The following is a 25,267-nucleotide window of genomic DNA, read 5'->3' on the forward strand; positions in this document are numbered from 1 at the left end:
TCACTATTACTCCAAAGAACGTGGGATTTGACTTACATTATCTCTTTAATTTTCACCTTACACCAAGTGGTAGGAAAAAAGGGCAGTATTATCCTCTTAACTGATAGGCAGTTGTTGTATAGCAACAAGAGTACTTTCTTGAGTTCCATACAACATAGCTGCCTCACTGGCTTCATCTGCAAAATGGGATGGTAATAACCTATCTCATAGGCTGTGTGGAGATTAAGTAAAAAAATGTGCTCCAAAGTTCCGTTTTTATGGTATCACAATTCAGGATACATTGATAATACTGCTCTGTCAGATTTCAAAATTACCTGGTTCCAGGTACTCAACCACCTCTGCAAGGATGAGATTTTATACACCTTAAAGCATGAACCCCCAAAGGTGCTAGAAGAATAAATTAATATTGTCCCCTTCTTTCACATTCCCTGGTTAGGATACATTTCTTCAAAATAGTCAATGTGTGGAGGTTGGAGTATGTCAAGGGCAGAGAGTACCTGAGAAAAGGAAAAAAAAAAAAAAGTCAAATTTAGAGAACTAAAAAGGAAGCAAAATATGACATAAATGCAAGTAAATACTATTAACTTTTTAATGATGTAAGGCTTAGTTATAATTGCCCACGGAGATGAACTAAATTTATCAGTCAAGTAACAGTCCTAAACACTAAGATGGGTTTGTAAAACTACTATGTAAAGACAATTCTATCTAAACTAAAATGAGAGGGCCAACTGGGTTCTACCACATGCCACCAGACTGCTGCATGGCAAGTGTTTTGAAACGCCATTACTTTTAACAATCAGTGTTGCTCTGAGAGCACGAGGAGACACATCTATCATTCATTCCTCTACTCCTCTGTTCAAAAAACGTTTACCAAGTACATTCTACCTGGCAGGCACCATGGTAGGCTCTTTGGTTATACTGATAAACAAAAGTGATACCACCCCTCCTCTCATGACTAGTAGTGAGGAAGGCATTAAAGAAACAAGCAGTTACACAACTATGTAATTATGATATATATTATTTGAAGGGAAAAAGTCAAGAGGAATGGGGACAAAAGTTTCCCTGAAGGGCGCCTGGGTGGCTCAGTTGGTTAAGCAACTGCCTTCGGCTAAGGTCATGATCCTGGAGTCCTGGGATCAAGTCCCACCTCAGGCTCCCTGCTCAGCAGGGAGTCTCCTCCCGCTGACCTCTCTCCTCTCATGTTCTCTGTCTCTCATTCTCTCTCTCAAATAAATAAATCTTAAAAAAAAAAAAAAAAAAAAAAGTTTCCCTGAAGTAACACTAAGAGTTGAAGGGTGAATAGGAGTTGGCCAGGCAATGAGTAGGTACTGAAAAGGCACTGAAGCAAGAAGGAACCAGGCAAATTCTAGAAACAAATGCCAGTGCTTATGGAACATAGAGGGTGGGAGGAAAACAGATTGGGATAAAACAGAAGAGGAAGGCAGGGGATATATCACATAAAAATCTCTTTAAATTTTTGTTAAGCATTTTGGATTTTATTCCAAGTACAAAAAAAGAAGTCACCAGGGTGGAAAGACTTTAAGGCATCTGAAATTCAAGTCCTTTATAAAAGCAGCATACTAACAAAGTCAGTTCTGCCTTTGAAACATAACAAATAGGCCTACTTCCCCTACCAGCTGTTCAGCTCTTCTTTTAAGTCCCATCTATGATATCACACGTAAGAATCTGAACCTACCTAACTAGTAAGAAACCTGAGGGTGAAAGAATATGGAAGAAATTTTTAACAGGAAATAAACTGTGGTACAAGTTCAAATTTTCTATCGTTAGCTAAGGTTTTTTTTTTTTAAGAAAAAATTTTTATTATAGAAAATTTCGAACATATAAAAGTAGATAGAACAGTATCAAGAATGCTCATGTAATCAATACCCAGTCTTAGTAATCCACATACGTAATTATTATTGCTTCTATACCCCCACTCTCCCTATATAATTCTGAAGCAACGAGCAAACTTATTTCAGCCATACATCAGTAAGCATCACTAAAAGATGAAAGCTTTTATTTTGTTTATTTATTTATTTTTAAATAATGTGGTGCTTGAACTTACAACCCTGAGTTCAAGAGTCGGACACTTAGCCCACTGAGTCACCCAGGCGCCCCAAAGAGAAAAACTTCTAAAAAATATAATTATCAAGTCTAAAAATTATATGTTTTTTAATACCATCAAATATCCAGTTCTGAAATTTACAATTTTCTTTTCCTTTTTAAAGTTTTTTTGGTCTAAATTAGGACCTAAATAAGATTTACATATTATGGTTGATTTGTGTTTTAAGTTTTAACCTACAGATTTCTCCTCTTTTTCTTTTCCCCTTGCAATTTACATGTGGAAGAACCTTTGCTCATTTTTTTTTCAGCCAAGCATTTGTCACTTTAAAATTCTAAAACTAAAACCTCCTGTAATGAAAGTCTTTACTCACTTTAAAACCAGTTATACATGAAAGTTTGAAAATAGTTTAGATGCTTTATAAAGAATCTTGATCCTTCCTTTCTGAATTAAAATGTTTATACTTAGAATCTTGGTATAAATGAAAGATAACAGATTTTTTGGTTTCTTCAAAAATAATTTTTATCATATAAAAGATAAATTATTTCATTTCTATAAATTTAAAATCCTATAATTAGCTAGTGTCACAAATTCACACAAATTCATTTCTGATTATGAGATAGAACAATTTTTAACATGAATATATGATGTTTGAGGAAGACAGAAATTAGTGTTTTACTTGACATCTTTCGGACTCTCCATTCTGTATCTGAACAACACACATCCTGTCTTGGGGGAAACCAGAATGCAATGAGTGACAGCGTCCATTAGACAAAGCTATTTTACACTTCAAATCTATCTGCTATAATTAGAGGTTATCTAGAGAAAGTGACAACCATACATTTTAAACCTTGATGGAGAAGAATGAGGCTTTCTTATTCCAGATTTGATGAGGCTTTTTGTAGAAAAGCCATATAAAACAGGGTCAGACATTTGCACTAAAGCATTTAGCTGTGATTGTTAGCTTCAAAGGTACAATATTTTAAATTCTGGTTGGAATTTTTTAAATGCCTGTTGTTTTATATTACTGTTATTTTATCTCAAAATGTTTATCAGAGGATGGCATTCCATAGTGTTTCCAGAGGTGCAAAACCAGTGCTTAGATCAGTAGAAATGATCCAGGAATCTCAGAAATGATATAAATAAGTAAGAAGGAATAGTACCAGTTTCAAACTCCAGACTTCATGCCTGACTCCCTATTTAAATAGGCTGAGTCCCTCTATAACCCCATTATTTGTGGGAATCAAGTGTGTGAGATTAGCCTTATGATGTAAATAAGAGGACTCTTGTAAAGACTTTGACTTGTAAAGAGTCAAAGTATCCCCAAAATACCACCAACTTTTCAAAGGATCTCAAATACAAAAAAAGCAAGCGGACTTGTCTAATTTAAAAAATGGACTAAAATACTTCTGTCAATAATGGTCATTACCAAACAGTGTCTCAAATCTTTTTAAGAACTGGACAAAAGCCCATTATGGCGGCAGTTTTTTAGAATTTTAACCTCTGTGATGTTGAGATTCACTATAAATTGGTTATGCAATATAAAACTGGCTTCTTCTTCTTAGCCCTTTACCAATAAAACAACTGCTGTAAATAATCCTAATCCTAAATATAAAAACTAGAAATTTAACTATTCATAAAATACAATTAAATCCCATGTTTAGCAAAGGAGCTACCCCCTCCCCAATCTTACTCCCCAAGAGATTTTAAGTTCTTTAAGGTGGAGACTATGTAATTACTACTATTTTTTAAAAAGTTGTAAAATACAGCTGCCAAGTATGTAATTTGATTAATTTTTACACAAAGTATAAAATATGATGGATTTTTACTTCATGGTTAACATCTAGATCAAGAAGTTAAGCATTTCAACAACCCAGAAGGTCCCCTTGTCCCTTTCTGGTCAAATCCCATCCCTGCTCAGAGGTATCCACTATTCTCATTTCCATCACCACAGATTCATTTTGCCTGTCCTTGAACTTTATACAAATTGAATCATGAAAAATGAAGCCTTTGTGTATGACTTTTTTCCTTTACTGTTATGCCTATGAGATTCATCCCTATTGATGTGCAGATCAGTGGTTCATCCTTTTTATTGGTGTGTACTATACCATCATGTGAATGGACTATAACACAATGTACTTATCCAGACAATCCAATTGTCTGCTGGCAGACACTTGGGTTGTTTCCAATTTCTAGGTATTATGTATAAAGCAGCCATGAACACTCCTACTGTTCATGTCTTTTGGTGGATATATGATTTGTCTGGAGTATACCAAAGAATATAAATGCTGGATCACTGGGTAGGTGTGTATTTAGCTAAATTTAGTGGAAACTGCCAGTTTTCCTAAGTGGTTTTAGAAATTTACACTCTCAGCAGCAATGTTAAGAACTTCAGTTGAGGGGTGCCTGGGTGGCTCAGTGGGTTAAAGCCTCTGCCTTCGGCTCAGGTCATGATCCCAGGGGCCTGGGATCAAGCCCTGCATCGGGCTCTCTGCTCGGCAGGGAGCCTGCTTCCTCCTCTCTCTCTGCCTGCCTCTTTGCCTACTTGTGATCTCTGTCTGTCAAATAAATAAATAAAATCTTAAAAAAAAAAAGAAAAGAAAAGAAAAGAAAGAACTTCAGTTGATTTGCATTCTTGTCAACAGTAGGTATTGTCAGTCTTTTTGATTTTAGCCACTCTGGTGGGTATATTATTATCTCATGCTTTTAATTTACCTTTCTCTGATGACTAATGACTTTGAGCACTTTGTTACATGCCTATTAGCCATTTGGTTATCCTCTTTTGTCAAATTCTTAAGTCTTTTACTAATGGGCAAAAGTTCTTGATTTGTAGAAGCTCTTTATAAAATAAATGATGCTCAGATACAGAATTTACAGTTCAAAAAATGTCAAGTAAAATAATTACTTCTTATGGTCTTTCTCAAATGCCAAATATTTATAATTGTCTATCACACAGTTGTTTAAAATTGCCTAACACATAATACATTCTAGGAACAAGTTTTTTGTGGAATATATGTCTAAGGCCTATCCTTTCATTCTCTTAACTTTTGATGAGCATTAATTCTTAAGGTTAATGTTCATGTCCGCAAATTTTTTTTTTTTTTTTTTTTTTTTTAAATGGTTGAAAGCTTGGAGTGCCTGGGTGGCTGGCTCAGGTCAGTTAAACTTGATTTTGGCTTAGGTCATGATCTCAGATGGTGAGATCAAGCCCTGAATCAGTCTTCACGCTGAGTGAGGAGCCTGCTTAAGATGCCCCCTCCCTCTGCCTGTGCTCCCCTCTCAAAAAACAAATAAATAAAATGGTTAATGCTTCACTTGTCTCATTAAGAAATCTTTGCTTATCTCAAAGTCATGAAGATATTTTCCTATGTTTATTACAGAAGCTTTATTATTTTACCTTTCACATTTAAGTTTACAATCTATTTTGAATTAATTTATATATCTGTTAAGAGATAGACTTTGTCCAGCTTCTTCAAGACTGTCTTGAGTATTTTAGGTCTTTTCAATCTCCACAAACTTTAGAATGTTTGTCAATTTCCTCACACGCACATATACATATATAAAATCCTGTTGATTTTTGATTGGGATATCGAATATAGAGCTCAACTTGGAGAGAACATGCATATTAACCAAATTGACTTTTTTGATTCATGAATACAAGAATGTATTATTTTGAATACATCAAGAACCTGCCCAGTACCACAAAATTTTAGGCACAGAGCAAACAAAACCAAATCCATGAAAAGTAAGCCAGTCTACAGCATCCTTTGCCTTTTTACTCTCCTCAGCAGCAGAAACATTAGCATTAATAATGACTGCAGTTAAACAGCATGTCTGCATTCAGAGAAGCATCCTGTTGGTCTCATACTGATATGATTCTTCATCCTACTTATGAACCCAAGGCCCTGATTTAGGTCAGACTATACAAAGAAAAAAGAATCATTCTTCTTTGGCTCTACTATCTCCTCTTTGTCTTCTCTACCCCTCTGGAGTATTCCAGAATTAAAATACTGGGAAAAAGTAACTCTGAGAGAGATCACTGAGGTTATCATGCCAGACTTGGGAGATTTCTTTTTTCTGTCACTTTCATTTACTTACTCATTCTTCAAATAGACGGACTGCCTACTGCATACTTAGTGCTATTGCCTAAGGACAAGAAAAAGCCCCAGATTTGTATAGCAGGGGATATTTGCAGGAAACAGTGGACCCTTAAGGGGGCTCTGAATGGGCTTTAGAGGACTAGCAAAAGCCTAACATGACATAAATATTATGTGTATGTGCACTTTTCTAAAAGAGGATTCATAGCTTTTATCAGATTCTCAAAGGAGCACAAAACTGAAAACAAAACAGAACAAAACAAAACACAAAACCCCTTCAATCATGCCTTCACCATGCTGATAATATGCAATTATGTGTGTGCATAAACGCATGCACAAGTGCATAGATGGGTCAAGTAGATAACATTTTTGCCAGGTTTTATAATAGTTTTGATTCTGACTAGGCTCTGGTGATAAGCCTAGCTAACAACAACCTTTAGAAAGTTAAACCTATTATTGTATCAAGGTGAATGCATCCTTAAGAAAAAAAAAAAAGTGTGTGTACATATATCTCAATCAGTCAGATCAGCTAAAACCAATGAATTTGATACAGTGACTTTTTTTTTTTTTTTTAAGTAGGTGGGGCTTGAACTCATGACCCCTGACTGAGCAAGCCAGGCGCCCCTGATACAGTGACTTTGAAAGTTCTATTCAAAAGAAAATACAAAGCCTCTCAGGGCTCTGTAACTATTCCTTGACACATTAGATGCCATCCAAATTAAAATCCAACCTTCCTACAGTGGCCAGGGTAATCTTTCTAAATGCCATTTTCATCATGACATTCTTCTGTTCTCCTTCTTTCAATCAAATCTTAATCTCAAAAGGCTCGTCTTAAGGTTTATCTCCTCCATGTTTAAAGCATCTCTGAGCTTGTAAGTCTACAACAATTTCTCTTTTCCTTAATATTATGGTACTTGTGTGGCAGCATTCACCTGAGCTTTAAAAATTACAGATCCCTGGGCCTCAATCCCAGAGATTCCAATTTAGTGGGTCTGGGATGAGACCCATGAATTTGCCTTTTTAAGAATCACCTTTGATGACTGTAATATACTTCTAGGTTTGGTTGCCCAGCTTTTTCCATACATAAAACAGACTGTCTTGACTTAATATTAACCATGCAAGCAGTCCTCCCAGGGCACTGTAATCATAGTATTCTTCACATTACTAAACTCCTTAAGGGTAGAAAGCCCTAGAAGCTAAATAGTTTAGGAATATAGGATGTACAGAATAAATGTTTTCTGAATTAATGAACATGGGCTCTGAAGCAAGACAGACTCCAATCTTGTGCCACCCTGACCTGGGGCAAGTTACTTAACTCTAAGCTTTGGTTTTCTCCTTTGCAAAGTAAGGATAACAAACCCCATCTGACAAGATTTTTAAGGATTAAATGAATTAATATATGGAAAGCCTCTACCACACATCCCGACACACAGTAATAAGTGTTAAATACCTGATTCCTCAAAACAGGACATTTTAAACCTTTTTTGTATCCTCCACATGACGTCTCACTGCCTCTATACAGATGTAATAGACATTTTTTGCCTTAACCACATCAAATACCAGCTGCTTCTTGGACTGGCATTCCACACATACCAGGTATGTGGCACTGAGGAGCTTTTGGAGATCTCAGAGCACAGCATAAATTCATGATTTATAAAACAGTGGTGCCATACCATCTTCATCTCTAACAATCTGTCTCACTTTTGAATATTCACAGAAGTCACAAGCACTTACTTATGAGAAAGCTCAGGAGCTCCAATTGGTTACTATGTTTTGATAGGTATGATTTTCAAGAATTTCATTTATTTCTTTTCTTGCACTACTCACTGACACCACCTTTGTAACTTAATTACTTACAGGAATGAGTCACCAGCAAAGATACCAGTATATAGAGTTAGCAGCCTATTATACCATCCCTCCTTTATAAAAGAAGCCAACATAGGTCTGAATATAATAAACCACTGAAATCCTTAGTAAGCAAATTACTCCCTCCTTCAAAAAATTTCTTCACCATGGATACCTTTACTTGAGTCTCTAACAGTGTAAATAAGGTTTGGCCTCTTTGATGTTGGGATGGTACTCAAATTCAAGAAATAACTAAGCAAGCACTAGATATCTTTCTAAATCACTTACAAAATTTGAGGATCAGTCATAAATTAGCAACTCAAGTGGTATTTTCAAAGTCACTGAAACCAATTTTTAGGCAGTTCCAATTGACTGGAAGACAGTAATAACTTTTTTAGCAAAGTTTAAGGAAAATGGATGTCAAGAGGAGTAATCAATAAAATGAAATGTGTCAAAGCAAGGAATTTCAAGTAAACCTATCTATTTGATATTCCTAGTTTTACCAAACACCTCAAACTTTTCCAAATTTCTCTCTTAAAGTGAGACTTACACTTTGACCAAAGTTCTAAAGTTCCTGTGCAAACAAGCAGTCAGAGACTCACAAGTAATTATTATATTTCTGATAAAGTTCTTATTTTGGCATAGGTTGAGTACCAAATGAAGAATGTGAGGCAGTTTTTCTTTTCACATGAAATCGAAAACTTGAGTCCAATGCTAACATAACATCCCCAGGTAAGTTTTAGATGTATCAAACGTTTACTTCAGGATTGAGGAGAAGCAATCTCTCAAACCAGTGATTCTCTTCATCATGAGTGAGTACACCATGAGTTTCCTCTAAACACAGCCATAAATAAGCTAACCTATGTTACTTTAACAGCTATACTGTTTTTTAAGAAAAGAAACTGTTTCCCTACATCTTTATATTAATCTCCGATTTAAAATATTAAAAGTTAAGAATAAAGCATTTAAAATCAGGAACCGGGATGCCTGGGTGGCTCAGTTGGTTAAGTGGCTGCCTTTGGCTCAGGTCATGATCCCAGCGTCCTGGGATCGAGGCCCACATCGGGCTCCTTGCTCCGAGGGGAGCCTGCTTCTCCCTCTGCCTCTGCCAGCTATTCTGCCTGCCTGTATTCTATCTCTCTGGCAAATAAATAAATAAAATCTTAAAAAAAAAAAAAAATCAGGGACCAATTATTTCCACTTAAATCACTCATAGTACATGCACTCTTTTTATGTTTAATATTAGGATTGTTCCTCAGCTAACTATTAACATTTGTTTTACATCAATTAATATTTATCTGTTGATTGATACACCTTAGAATTCACATAAATTTGCGCATTGTTCACAAAAAATAGTCTAATTTGTCTCAGGTTCCTAAACTTCTTAATAACTTGCACATTCCCTTTTTAACTCTCTTTTGCTTTCTACTAACACAATTAAGCATGCATAGGAAACAGTCTATCTCAAACACCAACTTCACTTACATTATCATGTTTAAAAAAACACAACATCTTCAATTCCCGGAAGACCCTTTTGCAAGAGACCAGATTCTGGAAGACGTTGGGCATCTTTTTGAGTGCTACTCTCTTTCCATCTCTTGGATCTGTTACTGACCTAAAGAAGCAATATTTGGGGGAGAAGGAAAAAAGAAAAAAGAAATCAATTCCAAGCTTTGTTTTTCAATGTTTCAGAGCATGACAATCATCTTTATCTTAGACTACTCAATCCACTTAATGTTTAAAGGTATCAGTGAGAAAGAAGATTTAAAACAAGTACACACTTAAAAATCAAAGAGAATGTTTAGGCCATCCAACTTAATTGCCATGCCTTTTTTTTTTTAATCCTTCTCTAAATTTTTATAAACACTTTTTCTGAGAGGTCACATAACAATTCATCTCAGGTAGGAGGGTTTTAGTGGTAAAGCCATTTTAAAAATGAGGGGTGAGTATAGATTAATACAACTTAAGTCAAATTAGTTTTATGCTTCATTTTTGGAACCAAATTCAAGATGGAAGAGATGTTCATTCAGATATCATTTCATTTAGTTAAACATAGAGAAGTCAGACTCAAATTTAATTATTTTGGCTTCTTACATAAATGAACATCTTTTAGTAATATGGATTTCAATCCTACCAGTAGCTGAACAGCATCCCCTCCTCGGAAGTCCAAGTGCCAACTTAGGGCCGTAGCTTCTAGATTATGAAGACCTCTTCCCTTTTGCTTCTTACAAGCCTCTTGGTATGGTAACTGTGCCTCCTGTAGTTTTTCTTTAATAGCTCAGTGTTCCCCCTTTTTCTTATCTTTTAGTCTTCTAACACTTGTATAACCAATTCCTTGAACTACATTTCCCTATGTTTGACATGCTAGTATGGTTTCCATTTTTCTGACTGGACCCAAACGATACATATTAAATCAAATAGTGAAAGGAAACAAAGCAATAAATGTTAAATATGGCCAACTGACCATTTTATAAGTGATTTTCCATGAATTATCTTAACGTTTTTTTCCTTCCACCCAATATATACGACTGGTTGTCCTTGTAGAATTTATTTCTGTCAAATTTATTTTGCTGATTCCAGCTTGTCATTCTCGGCTACCATCATCTTTCAGTTCCAGTTTCAGTCACCCAATGCTTTGGCTATCCTTCCCAGATTTGTGTCATTTAAAAGTCTGTTCCATAGGTTATCAATGACTTTATCCAAGTTATTAAAACTTAGAACAGGACAGAATAGATCTCTACAACAGATACAACACTAGAAACCATCTATGAGCCTAACATCCAATTGTTATTGAATTACTTACTTAACTATAACCACCTAGTTTATTTCTTCATCTTGTCCAAAAGAAATCACTTATCAAATTGCCTTCCTGAAAACGAAGCATTCCTGTTACCTACTAACCTGTCTAAAAACTATACCAAACTTCTTTACGAATATCATGACTTCTTTATAAATTCATCTTTGTGATCTTAGTGATCATTTACTTCTTAAGTGCTCATGAAAACTCTTAAATGGTGCATTCTACTATTTAAACAGTATGAGGGGGTGCCTGGGTGGCTCAGTTGATAAGCATCTGCCTTTGGCTCAGTTCATGACCCCAGGGTCCTGGGATTGAACCCCACATAGGGCTCCCTGTTCAGTGGGAAGCCTGCTTCTCCCTGTCCCACTCCCCCTGCTATGTTCCCTCTCTCCATGTGTCTCTCTCTGTCAAATACATAAATAAAATCTTAAAAAAAAAAAAACAAAACAGCATGAGGACTCTTCTTCCGTTGACTGATAATTTGATAAAATAATTAAGAATTATAATTTTTAGGTTTTCAATAGCTTGAACTGTAATTCAACTAAGAGACTTAACATTGGCGATTAATGCTTAAAAAACACCTACCCAGTGCTGGCTTCAGCAACACATAACTAAAACTGGAACATAACAGAGATTAGCACGGCCCCTCTACAAGGATGACATGCAAATTTGTGAAGTGTCCCATATTAAAAACAAAAACAAAACAACAAAAAACTACCTAAACCCAAAACAGATCTACAACATTGCCTAAAAATACACATAAACATAAAATAAGGAAACTGGATATAGTATTATATTCAGACTGTTAAAAGTATTTTTTTCCTGTTCAATACACTTCTATAACTAGACTAGAAGACAAAAATGTCAATGAAATAGGAAGGAAGGAAAATTTTGGACCACACATTGTTGCCAATGTCTCTTGAGATTTCCTTAATGTAGAATAGTTACTTAGCATTCCTTTGTCTTTGATGACACTGCCATTTTTGAAGAGTACAGGCCACTTATTTGTAAACTGCTCCTCAATTTGGGTTTGTGTGGTGTTTTCTCATGATTAGATTCAGATTAGGCATTTTTAACAGAAATAACTCACAGAAGTGATGTCTTCTCAGTGAACATATTAGGAGGCACGTGATGTCAATTTTCCCCGTTTGTGGTGATTAACTTTGGTCACTTGGATGAGGTGTCTGTCAGGTTGCCACATTGCAAAATTACTCCTTTTTCCCTTGGTAATTGTGTAACTGTTCTATTCCTCATCAAATTTTGACCCACGACCTTTAGCATCCATTGATGATTTTTGCCTGCGTCAACTATTACTATGATGGTTGCCAAATGGTAGCTTAATAGTTTTAACGTCTCCAAATAGCTAGTCCACACATAAATATTCGTTTTTAAAAAGTGAGTAAATTGCTTTAACACAAGGCCCTTTCCCCAGGCCTCATATAGCACTATTTCTTCCCAACTTCTGACTTCTTATTGGTCTTGACTCTACTACTCCTGGCCCAAGGTTAGTACTGTGCACTGCAGTGTTTTAAGGTAAAATTCACAAAGTAGAATTTTATTTTATTATTCATGCAAAAGCCAGTCATGCCTGTGGCTGGTAACAATATAACTCTAATGAATGTGAATGGCTGTGCAGTAATTTCACGCCATGTTGAGTTTGTTCTCTCAACTTGAGGTAGCAGATGCTTTAGTTCAGCTCAGACAGTACCACAGAACACAGATAAGTGTGGAAGCCTGTTACACAGGAATTCTTTTATTTTCTTTGTTACGGAAAGGCTTGCCGTGCTTAGTTCCTCTGTGGCTGCAACACCCTGGTTATTCCAACTGTACTTGTTAATGAAGCTCCAGCTGTAGAAATAATGAACAACATTTAGGGCAACTTGCCTCATTTCAGGGAAAAAAAAGGAGCCGTCCCTTGATCTACAATTCACTTACTGGTCAGTTACTTTCTCTACTAAACACTGGAAGCCCTACATAGAACAGTGCATCTGTCATTTCATCTCATTATCTTCATGGGCAATCAAGTTACGGTAAAACAGGTATTTACTTCTTAGGTTTTAAATCAACGTTTGATTCTGTAAACAGTATATTAAAAATACAATTTTAAGGTTTGTGAAAAAAGAATCCTTTCTTAGATCTGCCCGGAGTACATCAATCCTTCTCTGCATTGCAAATACCAGTTCAACTGTTTTTTAAACAGTCAGAAGGATCGACAAGCCTTTCTTCAGAGAAATATAGTCAGCCAAAAGAGTAGAAAACCAAAATAGAAAGCTTTTAAGACCTGGTGTGGTGTTTTGTTGTAGAGCTTTCTTAATCCTAGGAACTCTGACCATTGCCACAAATCTGCTTAAATTATGGACAAGCAGAAGGGTTGGAATAAAACGAGAGTGAAGCTTATTGGGGATACATTCCCAGGCACTCAAACCCAACATTAGAACAGCTTTATATTAGTATAACTACTAAGCAAGAATTTCCAAGAAGTTATATGCTCTACATTCATTTTATATGAAGAATCTTTTCCCCACATGGGTTAGCAGTTTTCAAGTTCATGTTTCTGATACAGGTTTTTAACTATTCAAAGCAAATAAATAATTTATAATGAGAATGTTTCACTCAGATTGAGAAAAATCAGGTTCTTCTAATTCTATTCACATAAACTTGTAATCAGCAATCTTCTATTTTTTGCTATACACACTACAATTACTACGTCAACTGTACCAATACAGTATGTACCTCAGTAACAGAACCTCCTAACTATACTAAATATTTAGATTATTGCCTTTGCATTCATTTTGAAATTCATTTCCTTAAAAGTTATCTTTACTTGTATTTAGATTAAGTCAGCTTGAGAAAATAATCACAAACTATGATGTAAAATTTCTGACAACAAATAAATCTAAAAAAAATGTGTCTTATCTGTAACTTAGTCCCTGTTATATGTTCAAGGACACTATAGGTTAAGGAATAAGGAATTTATTTTTACATCTCTTTGGTCTTTCTAACCAAAATTTTAACAGGCTATAGTTCGTGTACTTCGACATAATTTATAAAGTTGCACATTATTCAGAGGAATAAACTTTCCCTGCCTCCACCCAAAGATATATGAAAAAAGATTTTCATGGTTAGGTAATTTGTTCTATCAGTTGGGGTTTTCTGATGTTTGGTTTCTCTTTTATGCTTATCCAAATTTGGTATTTGTTGAGTTAGTTCTACATATAAGAAAGAGTTCCTTTTTTTTTTTTTTCAAGATACTTCTACTAAACTGATCCTCAAATTTGTTAATCTGATATTACAAGGAAAAAAGACCTTATGTAACAGCTAAACCGAAGCAGTAAAATTGTTCATTCTTTTCCTTGTATCTTCACATTCCAATATTGATCAGAAGAAGCAAAACATCTACATTTACTTGAAAGAGTTAAATATGAACTTAAACATCCTCTAACTCTGTGTTTAAATAAGTATAAATAGCAGTGAACTCAGCAGGTGAGACATCCCTGGGCCTTCTGATCTGTAGTGAGATCCCCAGGGGTGCTGATAAGGGAGGAGGAATAAGACACAGGCAAATCATCCAATATCAGGCTGTCATATTTATTTTCAAATACTTGTTACTAATGAATAAGATCTAACTTTTAAGACCTCAATCCCCCACCAATTATTATTGGTTAAGTTAAAATATAGATGTAAAATCCTCTTCTATTAATTATTGTTGGCCCGAAAGAATTTTAGTTTTTTAAACCATGAATTAATAATTAGTTTCATCCTTGCTCCAGAGGCTGGGAAAGACATAGAGACTCTAACTCCTTAGTCACTGTCAAATATCTTTGTGAGGAGTATGACTTGCCTGCTGGAAAGTTGCCACACTGTCTTTTCAGTAGGGATTTTCTCACATTGGTGGGTGAACATGACACAGCCTAGCATGCCAACTCTAGGAAGTTTCCATGGCCCACTAGCCACAGTCCTCTCCTAGAAACAGACCCATGAATATTGTATGGGAAGGAGAACCACCCGCAATGAAAGACAGGTTTCTGTACAAAGACAAAAGGAAAAAATTCACAACTGCACTTTCTTCTTACATTTTAACAATTTATGCTGAAAAGAGGTTATAAGGGATAACCAAAACAAAAACTATGTAACACAAAAATGTGCTTGCTTTTAATCCCACCAATGACTTCTTGAAAGATGTGTTCGGTAATAGGAATACTGAGAAATATAAAGATTTTTTTTTTAAAAATTAAAGAATGGCAATTTTGTTAGATTTAAGAATATAGAAGACACCAAATGAAAGAATGGTTTTGTTTACACAGGTTTATAGCAGCACAATTTTGATGATGTTGAAAAACTGTAATGAATTTAGAAATGCAAAGTTTCACAGACTGGTACCCCTGAGGCTAATAGTACATTATATGTTAATAAAAAATAAAAAATTAAAAAAGAAATGCAAAGTTCATGTGACTGAAAAAAAACTGTGTTTGTTTGTTATTTAATATTTTAGTGGCTAATATTTTAATAATTACTTAACATAAAATTTAAGTCCTAGTATGCTGTTAAAAGTAAAGTGAACATACCAACCAACATACCAGTAAAATGTAAATTTTGAAATAAAAAGGAAAATCTGAATATGGCTTGGAATTATGGCTATAAATCAAATGTCCATATGTTCTAGGAATGTATACTTAAGTATACATAGGTGAAATGATAAGAGACTTAAGATTTCCCTTAAAATACTTCATCAAGAAGGACTGTTGAAACAAATGAAGAAAATGTTGATAATTACTGAATCTGGCGATCAGTATAATGATGTCAAACTATTCAAAAATGAAGAAAATACATGTTTAAAAATTTTCAAAATAAAAACAATGAAGTGAAAAAAATTAAAGATACTATTTATAATATAAAAATATCTGGTATCTGGGATTAAAACTAACAAAAGCTAAGTAAGCAACACCTCTACATAAAGACTAAAAAACATTATTGGGAGAAATTAAAGACATAAATAAATGGAGAGACATACCATATTCATGATCTAGAGAACTCATATTATAAAAATTTCAATTCTCCCCAAACTGATTTATAGATTCAGTGAAATTCCAACCAAAATCCCAAAGGTTTTCTTTTCGTGGAACTACACAAATCAGTTTTAAGTCTTTATGGAAATGCAAATATGACATGGACTGCTAAAACACTCTTGAAGAAGGTGGGCAAAATTGCTCTACCACATATGAAAACTTAACATAAAACCACAATAGTTTAGATAACATAACTCTGGAGCAAGACCAAAGAAATGGAAATATGACTCCAAAACAGACTCTCACATATACAGAGCCACTTGGCTTGTCATAAAGGTGTCTTTGTAGAAAGGAAGGCTGTGCCATAAGCTATTGTCTCTCAGGTTCAAACCCATCTGTTTTTGTTTTTTTTTTAAGATTTTATTTACTTATTTGACAGACAAGTAGGCAGAGAGGCAGGCAGAGACAGAGAGAGGAGGAAGCAGGCTCCCCGCTGAGCAGAGAGCCTGATGTGGGGATCGATCCCAGGACCCTGGGACCACGACCTGAGCCGAAGGCAGAGGCTTTAACCCACTGAGCCACCCAGGCACCCCTCAAACCCATCTGTTTAAACACAACTCTGTAATATTGCAGTTATAACTCCGCAAACCACATTTTGGTTTTGCCAACTAGTTCCATGTTAGGCTCTCCCATTATGGGGCTTTAGAGCAGACTACAGAGTTGTAGGAGTAAAAGGGGACTTGCCCCTTCCTGTGGGCTTCCTGCCTGTCTCTTGTTTCTGTGTCACCCTAGCAACACTTCTTCACTTCAGCAGTGGCAATGCCTTCCTATAACTGCAGCTGAGCCCAGTTTATAGTCTCCCCGTTTGCAGAACAAGCCTCACTGCATCCTCCACCCCAGATACCAGCACTAGTGAGCTTGTATTCTCTCCTTAGATAACTGAATTAATTACTGCTGCACGATGTTCTAAGTCTTAATAATTCCAACCTCTTCCGTGGTATTTCTCTAGCTATAGCTAGAGGTAGCTGTTAGTGTACTCTTCTTGTCTTTTTTATTACCTACAATTTTAAATTTTACAAACAACTTTACAGCTAATCAGCACCACACCCCCCCCCCACACACACACATTAAAAACTCTGTTTAAATAACTGGTATGGTTTCTTTTTCCTCACTGGACCCTGACAGATACAACATTCTTTTCAATGCATGGTATAGAACAACTAGATATCCATATGGAAAAACAAAATGAATCTTTACTCCTACTTCATTCTGAACACAAATTCCAGGTGGATTGTAGATAATAAATGTGAGAAGCAAAATCATACAGCTTTTAAAAGATAACATGTAGTAGAATATCTTTAAAACACTGGGGCAGGGAAAGAGTTCCTCAGTAGGACACAAAAAGCACAAATCATAATACAAAAGAAAAATTCATATATTTTACTACTTTAAATTCAAGAACTTCTTTTCATTATATGTACATTGTTAAGAGTAAAATGCAAGTCATGCAGAAGACATCTGTACTACACATATAAGGAATAAAGTGCTTATCCAGAGACATGCAGAATTCACACATACCAATTTTTAAAAAGTGCTAAATAGTCATTTAACAAAAAAGGATAAGCCAAACAGCTAATAAACATATGAACAGGACCTTAACCTTATTAGTCATTTGGGAAATGAAAATTAAAACCGTAATGAGTGGACAACACCAAATTTTTAGTGACAATGTGGTACAATAGCAATTCTTATAGACTGCTAATACGAATGTAAATTGATACAATCGCTACGGAAAACAGATTGGCTTCATATACTAAAATGAAGATATGAATACAATGTGACCCAGCAACTTGACTTCAATGTATATACCTCAAAGGAATGTGCACACTTATCACTAAACATATGAGTGTGTTCACAGTACCCTTAAAACTGGAAACAATCCAAACATCCATGAACAGAACAGATTAACAAATTGTTGTCTATTCATATAATGGAAAACTCTACATTGATTAAAATTAACTACTGCTATGTGCAACAACATAGATGAATCTCATACACCTGATTTTGAACAAAAGAAACCAGCCACAAATAATGTAAGATTTTGTTTCCATAATATTAAAAATAAAAGCAAAGATGAACTCTAATGTTTAGGGTGTATACTTAGGAGACAGAAACTGTTCAGAGAGGAAGTAGTTACCATAATATCAGGATAGTGTTTATCTTGGGGAGGCAATGATGACGGGGGAGACTAGAAGGGACTTCTGTGTACTAGCAATGTCCTATTTTTTATATGAATGGTGGCAACAGAGGTGTGTACTTTATGATAAATCACTGAGCAATATGTTTTCTGTACATTTCTATATTTCTATTATTATATAACTAAAAAGGTAAAGATAAATTTCTCAGTTAAAATTTTGAGCATAAAAAGGCACCTCAGGTTGAAGTCTGTATAGGTAATTTTTTAAAGAGGACAATTCTTTTTATTATATTTTTGTAAAAATACACATCTATACCAGCCCAATGAATACTCTTATGTATTTCCTTGTGCCACTGATTTATTTTGTAGTGTAGTATAGTATAGTATAGTAAGGAGTATACATACTATCTTTCTTATGTTTTGGTAGAATTCCAAAGGAATTTGCTTACTTAAAAAAATAAACATTTTCTTCATCATTACACAAGAATATGCTATTAAGAAACATTCCACAGGAGAGTGCTGTCAGCAGAATTATAGCAGAACTACAGTCCCACCCCTAATCTAATCACAATCTCCTAACTTCTTCCATTGTAAAGCAAACTGCTGAAGCAGCTACAATATATAGAAGTGCTTCAGGTTTTTAATTAGTTAGTCTTTTAAAAATAACCAAAACCAAAAATGCTGCAAATAAAAAGCAGGAGGCAGGACTTCCAGCTGTGGCAATCTGAAGGTCAGCAAATCCTTTCCCCTCAAAACAACTATAAAACTGGACAAAAATGTCAAAAACAATCATTTCAGGACTCCAGAAAACAGCCAAAGTCAAACAAATTCAAAAGTGTTTATTTATGAAAAATTATGGACCTGTGGGTAAGATCAATGAGAGTCAGTGTTGTTACTGCTTGGCTGCTCCTTACCCCCACCCAAGCACATAGTCCATGCAGTAGTTGGCCATAAAACCCAGCAATTTCACTGCCTGAGGTTGCTGATGTGATCTGAAGTGGAGGATGAAAACCCCACACCCAGTAGCATTGACCATAAAAGCATTAAACTCAACTGGAGAAGAAAAAATTGCAAATCTGAGGTTGCTATTCCAGCTGGGACATAAATCCTGAAATTTAATAAGGAGATTCTGGAAATGAGAGCCACAGTGGGCTAGGTAAACTCTCCACACATCCCTGGCTAACTGGAGGCTGCTCATGTATTCAGAGCTGATCTGAGGGGGCCTAAGCTCTGCACATACTCGTGGCTGACTGAGAGCCTTGCCACAAGTGAAGGGAAGAACTCAGAGGCTTGGGAGAAAATAAAAGCTGGGCATAGCTGAAAACTAGATGAGCTCCCTAACATAATCACAAAGGATAGAAGCCTTACTGGCTCAAGATATTTGAGCACAATCTTCAACCAATCATTAGCTGACACTAAGCTACAGAGACACAAAGGGGCACCCCAAGAAGGCCAGCCTAAAAATTTAAATATAATTTTTAACAACTGGAGTGGCTGTATCCCATGGCGGAGAAAGACTGTGCACATTAAGTCCAGTCAAGTTACTGAAATATAAGCAAACATACACAATAACAGCAATATGTCAATAAAGACAACCCTCAGATGGGAGGGAGGCTGGGGAGGAATCAGATCCAGAGTTGTTACAATATATTATTAAATATGTCCAGTTTTTAACAAAAGAATTATAAGACATGTAAATAAACAGTAAAATGTGACTCATACTCGGGGGAAGAAGCAGTCAATAGAAATAGTTTCTGAGTGAGCCCAGAAGTTGTATTCAGTAACACTTCAAAAGCAGCTATTACAAATATGTTCAAAGAATTAAAGAACATTGCCACTATAAACATCTGGGTGTACGTGCTCCGTCAGATCCCTACATTTGTATCTTTAGGGTAAATACCCAGTAGTGCGACTTCTGGGTCGTAGGGTAGCTCTATTTTCAACTATTTGAGGAACCTCCATACTGTCTTCCAGAGTGGCTGCACCAGCTTGCATTTCCACCAACATTGCAGGAGGGCTCCCCTTTCTCTGCATCCTTGCTAACATCTATTGTCTCCTGACTTGTTAGTTTTAGCCAAACTATGGAAAGAACCTAGATGTCCATCAACAGATGAATGGATAAAGAAGATGTGGTGTATCTATATTCAATGGAATACTATGCAGCCATCAAAAGAAATGAAATCTTGCCATTTGCAACGAGGTGGATGGAACTAGAGGGTATTATGCTGAGTGAAATAAGTCAATCAGAGAAAGACAATTATCATATGATCTCTCTGATAATGAGGAATTTCAGAGGCAGGGTGGGGGTCTGGGGGATAGGGAAGGAAAAAATGAAACAAGATGGGATCATGAGGGAGACAAACCATAAGAGACTCTTAATTTCACAAAACAAACTGAGGGTTGCTAGGGGGTGGGGAGAGGGTGGCTGGGTTATGGACATTGGGGAGGGTATGTGCTATGGTGAGTGCTGTGAAATGTGTGAGCCTGATTATTCACAGACCAGTACCCCTGGGGCAAATAATACATTATATGTTAAAAAAAATAATTTAAAAAAAGAATTAAAGGAAATTATGCTTAAAGAATTTTTAAAAATGGTGACAATGACAACAAGTAGGATATCACAATATAGAAACTAAAAAAAAAAAAAAAGAAATCAAATTCTAGAGTTGAAAAGTACAGTATTAGAAATGAAAAATTCAGTAGATTGGTCCAATAGTGGATTTGAAATAGCATAAGAATCAGTTAACTTAAAAGATAGATCAACAGAAATTATACAATCTCAAGAACAGGAACTTTGAGGAAAAATGAACAGAGCCTCGGAAACCTATGCAATAACACTGAGTGTATGAATATACATCTAATGGGAGTACCAAAAGTAAAGGTGAAAGAACGGGGCAGAAAAAAAAATCTGAAGAAATAATGGTTTAAAGTTTCCCAAAGCTGATGAAAATGTACAGATCCCGAAAGCTCAAAAATCTCATACAGGACATACACAAGAGTTCTGCATCTAGACATGTCAGAGTCAAAGATCAAGTCAAACAAACTCTTGAAAATAATGAGTAAAAACAATATAATGGTTGACTGACTTCCCATCAGATACAAAGGAGGTTAGAAGGCAGTGGAATGCCATTATTTGCAGTGATGGTAGTGAGCAGGCAAAAATTCTATATGCAATAAAAAAGACCTTATCCAGGGCGCCTGGGTGGCTCAGTGGGTTGGGCCTCTGCCTTTGGCTCAGGTCATGCATGGTCTCAGGGTCCTGGGATTGGACCCGCATTGGGCTCTCTGCTCAGTGGGTAGCCTGCTTCCCCCTCTCTCTCTGCCTGCCTCTCTACCTACTTGTGATCTCACTGTCAAATAAATAAAATCTTAAAAAAAAAAAAAGACCCTATCTTTCAAAAATAAAACATTCCAAAATAAGAAATGGTGGACAGAATTTGTTGTCAGCAGATCTGCCTTATAGGAAATAACCCCAGATGGTAATTCAAATCCACAAGAAGAAATGAAAAACTAGAAATGGCAAATATGTGGGTAAATAGAGGAATATATATGTTTATTTTAATTTTTTATTGCAGTATAGTTAATAACAGTGTTATATCAGTTTCGGGTATACAATACAGTGATTCAAAAATTCTCTACATTACTCAGTGGTCAGGATAAGCGTATTCTTTAATCCCCATCACCTATTTTACCCACCTCCCCTCTGGTAACTATCAGTTTGTTCTCTATAGTCAAGAGTCTGTTTCTTGGTTTATTTCTCTTGCCTACCCCCTTTCCTTTGCTTATTTTGTCTCTTAAATTCCACATATGAGTGAAATCATATAGTATTTGCCTTTCTCTGACTTATTTTATATATAGATATATAGACACACACACACACACACACACACGGAATATTATTTCAGTCATAAAAAAGAATTAGTCATAAAAATACATACACTACACTTTCTTTATCCATTCATCTATTAATGCACACTTGGGCTGCTTTCATAATTTGGCTATTGTAAATAATGCTGCAATAAATATAGGTGGGCATGTATCCCTTTCAACTAGTGCTTTTATATTTTTTGGGTAAATACCCAGCAGTGCAATTACAGCTCTAGGGTAATTCCATTTTTAACTTTTTGAAGAACCTCCATACTGTTTTCCACAGTGGCTATACCAGTTTGCACTCCCACCAACAGTGCAAGAGGGTTCCTTTTTCTCCACATCCTTACCAACATGGTCTGTTTCTTGTGCTTTTGATTTTTGCCATTCTGACAGATGTGAGCAGATATCTCATTGTAGTTTTGATTTGCATTTCCCTGGTGATGGGTGATGATCATCTTTTCATGTGTTTGTTAGCCATCTGTATGTCTTTTTTCTTAAGATTTTATTCATCCATTTGAGAGAGAGAGAGAGAGACAGAGGGTGCACCTGAACAGGGAGCAGTAGAGGGGAAGGGGGAAGGAGAGGGACAAGCAGACTCCACACTGAGCACAGAGCCCAATGTGGGGCTTGATCCCAGAACCCCGAAAGCATGACCTGAGCTGAAACCAAGACTTGGATGTTTAAGTGACTGAGCCAGCCAGGCACCCTGCCTGTATGTTTTCTGTATGTATGTCTTTCTTTCTCTGTATGTCTGTCTTCTGTCCATTTTTAACTGGATTATTTGTTTTTTGAATGTTGAGTTATAAAAGTTTTCTATATATTTTGGATACCAACCTTTTACCAGAAATGTCATTTGCAAACATCTTCTCCCATTCAGTAGGTTGTCTTTTAGTAGGTTTGTCTTCAGTAGGTTTGTTTCCTTTGCTGTGCAGAAGTTTTTTATTCTTACTTTTTAAAAAGATTTTATTTATTATTTGACAGAGAGAGGCACAGCGAGAGAGGGAACACAGCAAGAGGAGTGGGAGAGGGAGAAGCAGGCTTCCCGCTGAGCAGGGAGCCCGATACAGGGTTCTATCCCAGGACCCTGAGATCATGACCTGAGCCGAAGGTAGATGCTTAACGACGGAGCCACCCAGGCGCCCCAGAAGCTTTTTATTTTTATATAGTCCTAAAAGTTTATCTTTGCTTTTGCTTCCCTTGCCTCAGGAGACATGTTTTTAAAAAGTTGGTATGTCCAATGTCAGAGAAATTACTGCCTGTATTCTCTTCTAGGATTTTTAGAGTTTCAGGTATCATATTCAGGTCGTTAATCCACTTTAAATTTATCTTTATGTATGGTATAGGCCAGTGGTCCAGTTCTCCCAACACCATTTGTTGAAAAGGCTGTCTTTTTCTCATTGCGTACTCTTTCCTCCTTCGTCAAAGATTATGTGACCATATAAACGTCAGTTTATTTTTGGGCTTTCTAGTCTAGTCCACTGATCTACTTTTGTGCCAGTACCATACTGTTCTGATTACTACAGCTTTGTAGTATAACTTACAATCTGGAGTTGTGATACCTCCAGATTTTTCTTTTTCAAGATTGTTTTGGTTATTTGGGGTTTTCTGTGGTTCCATACAAATGTTAAGATTGTCTGTTGTAGGTCTGTGAAAAATGTTGTTAGCATTCTGATAGGGATTACATTAAATCTGTAGATTGCTCTAGGCAGTATGGACATTTTAGCAATGTTTATTTTTATTTATTTTTACTCCATGAATATGGAGTATCTTTCCATTTGTTTGTGTTGCCTTCAATATCCTTCATCAATGTTTTATAGTTTTCAGAGTACAGGTCTTTTACCTCCTTGGTTAGGTTTATTCTAAGGTATTTTATTATCTTTAGTAATATTGTAAATGGGGTTGCTTTTTTAATTTGTTTGCCTCATTATTGGTATATAAAAATGTCATAGATTTCTGCACAATAATTTTTGCATCCTGCAACCATACTGAGTTTATCAGTTCTAGTAGTTTTTTTGGAGGGGTCTTTAGGGTTTTATATAAAGTATCATGTTGTCTGTAAACAGTGTAAATTTTACTTCTTCCTTACCAATTTGGATGCCTTTTATTCCTTCCTCTTGTCTGACTGTTGTGGTTAGGACCTCCGGTGCTATGTTAAATAACTGTGATGAAAGTGGCCATCGCTGTCTTGTTCCTGACCTTAGAGGAAATGCATCTCATCATGATGTTGGTGTGGGGTTTTTATATATTGAGTTTATATAGAACAGCTTGTTGAGGTATATTCCCTCTAATTTTACTTTGTTAAGGTTTTTTTTTTTTTTTAAATCATGAATGGATACCGTACTTTTTCAAATGCTTTTTCTCCATCTATTGAAATGACCATATGGTTTTTATTGATGTAATGTGTCACACTGATCGCAAATACTGAATCACCCTTGAATCCCAGGAATAAATCACACTTGATTGTGGTGAATGGTTTTTTCATGTATTGTTGGATTCAGTCTGCCAATATATTAACAAGTTTTGCATCTATGTTTATCAGAGATATTGGCCTGTAGTTCTTCTTCTTCTTTTTTTTTCTTTATCTGGTTTTGGTATCAGGGTAATGCTGGATTCACAGAATGAATTAGGAGTTTTCCTTCCTCTTTGACTTTCTGGAATAGATTAAGAACACCTATTAAGATCTCTTTAAATGTCTGATAGAATTCACCTGTGAAGCTGTGTGGCCCTGGACTCTTGTGTGCTGGGAGATTTGTGCTTAATGGTTCAATTTCTGGTAATCAGTCTGCTCAAAGTTTCTATTTCGTTCCAATTCGGTTTTGGGAGATTATATATTTCTAAGAATTTATCCATTTCTTCTAGGTTGTCCAATTTGTTGGCATTTAATTTTACATAATAGTCTCTTACAATCTTTGGTATTTCTGTGGTGTTGGCTGTTATTTTCCCCCTTTCATTTCTGATTTCTTTTGAGTTGTCCCCCACCACCCCTCCGATGGGTCTGGCTAAAGGTTTATTGATTTTGTTGATCGTTTCAAAAAACCAACTCCTGGTTTCATTGATCTATTCCACTGGTTTTTTGGGGGGGGGGTTGTTTTGTTTTTGTTCTGTTTTAGCTTCTATTTTGGTTATTTCTGCTCTAATTTTTATTATTTCTTTCCTTCTACTGGTTTTGCCTGTTGTTCTTTTTCTAGTACCCTTAGATGTAAGATTAGGTTGTTTATTTGGGATTTTTCTTGCTTCTTGAGGCATAAGCCCGTATTTCTATAAATTTTCCTCTTAGAACAGCTTTTGCTGTATCCAAGGATTTCTGGACTATTTTGTTTTCATTTTCATTTATCTCCATGTATTTTTTTTTATCTTGTCTTTGATTTTTTTTAAAATATTTTATTTATT

At 35.7% G+C, this 25,267-nt stretch overlaps 1 protein-coding gene across 1 annotated transcript in view; it reads right to left on the reverse strand.

Annotated features, from left to right (window-relative positions):
- Positions 1-25,267, reverse strand: part of LOC111151399 (nemo like kinase) — a 167,218-nt gene that overhangs the window by 62,909 nt on the left and 79,042 nt on the right. The window contains exons 2-3 of the mRNA XM_022509393.1: positions 9,490-9,619; positions 442-497 (exon numbers count right to left, since the gene is read on the reverse strand). Coding sequence (XP_022365101.1) covers positions 442-497; positions 9,490-9,619 — 186 coding nt within the window. The remainder of the gene's footprint in view (positions 1-441; positions 498-9,489; positions 9,620-25,267) is intronic.

This window comes from Enhydra lutris, unplaced genomic scaffold (assembly GCF_002288905.1).
Source record: "Enhydra lutris kenyoni isolate GAN:26980312 unplaced genomic scaffold, ASM228890v2 scaffoldscaffold26, whole genome shotgun sequence".
Lineage (NCBI taxonomy): Eukaryota > Metazoa > Chordata > Mammalia > Carnivora > Mustelidae > Enhydra > Enhydra lutris.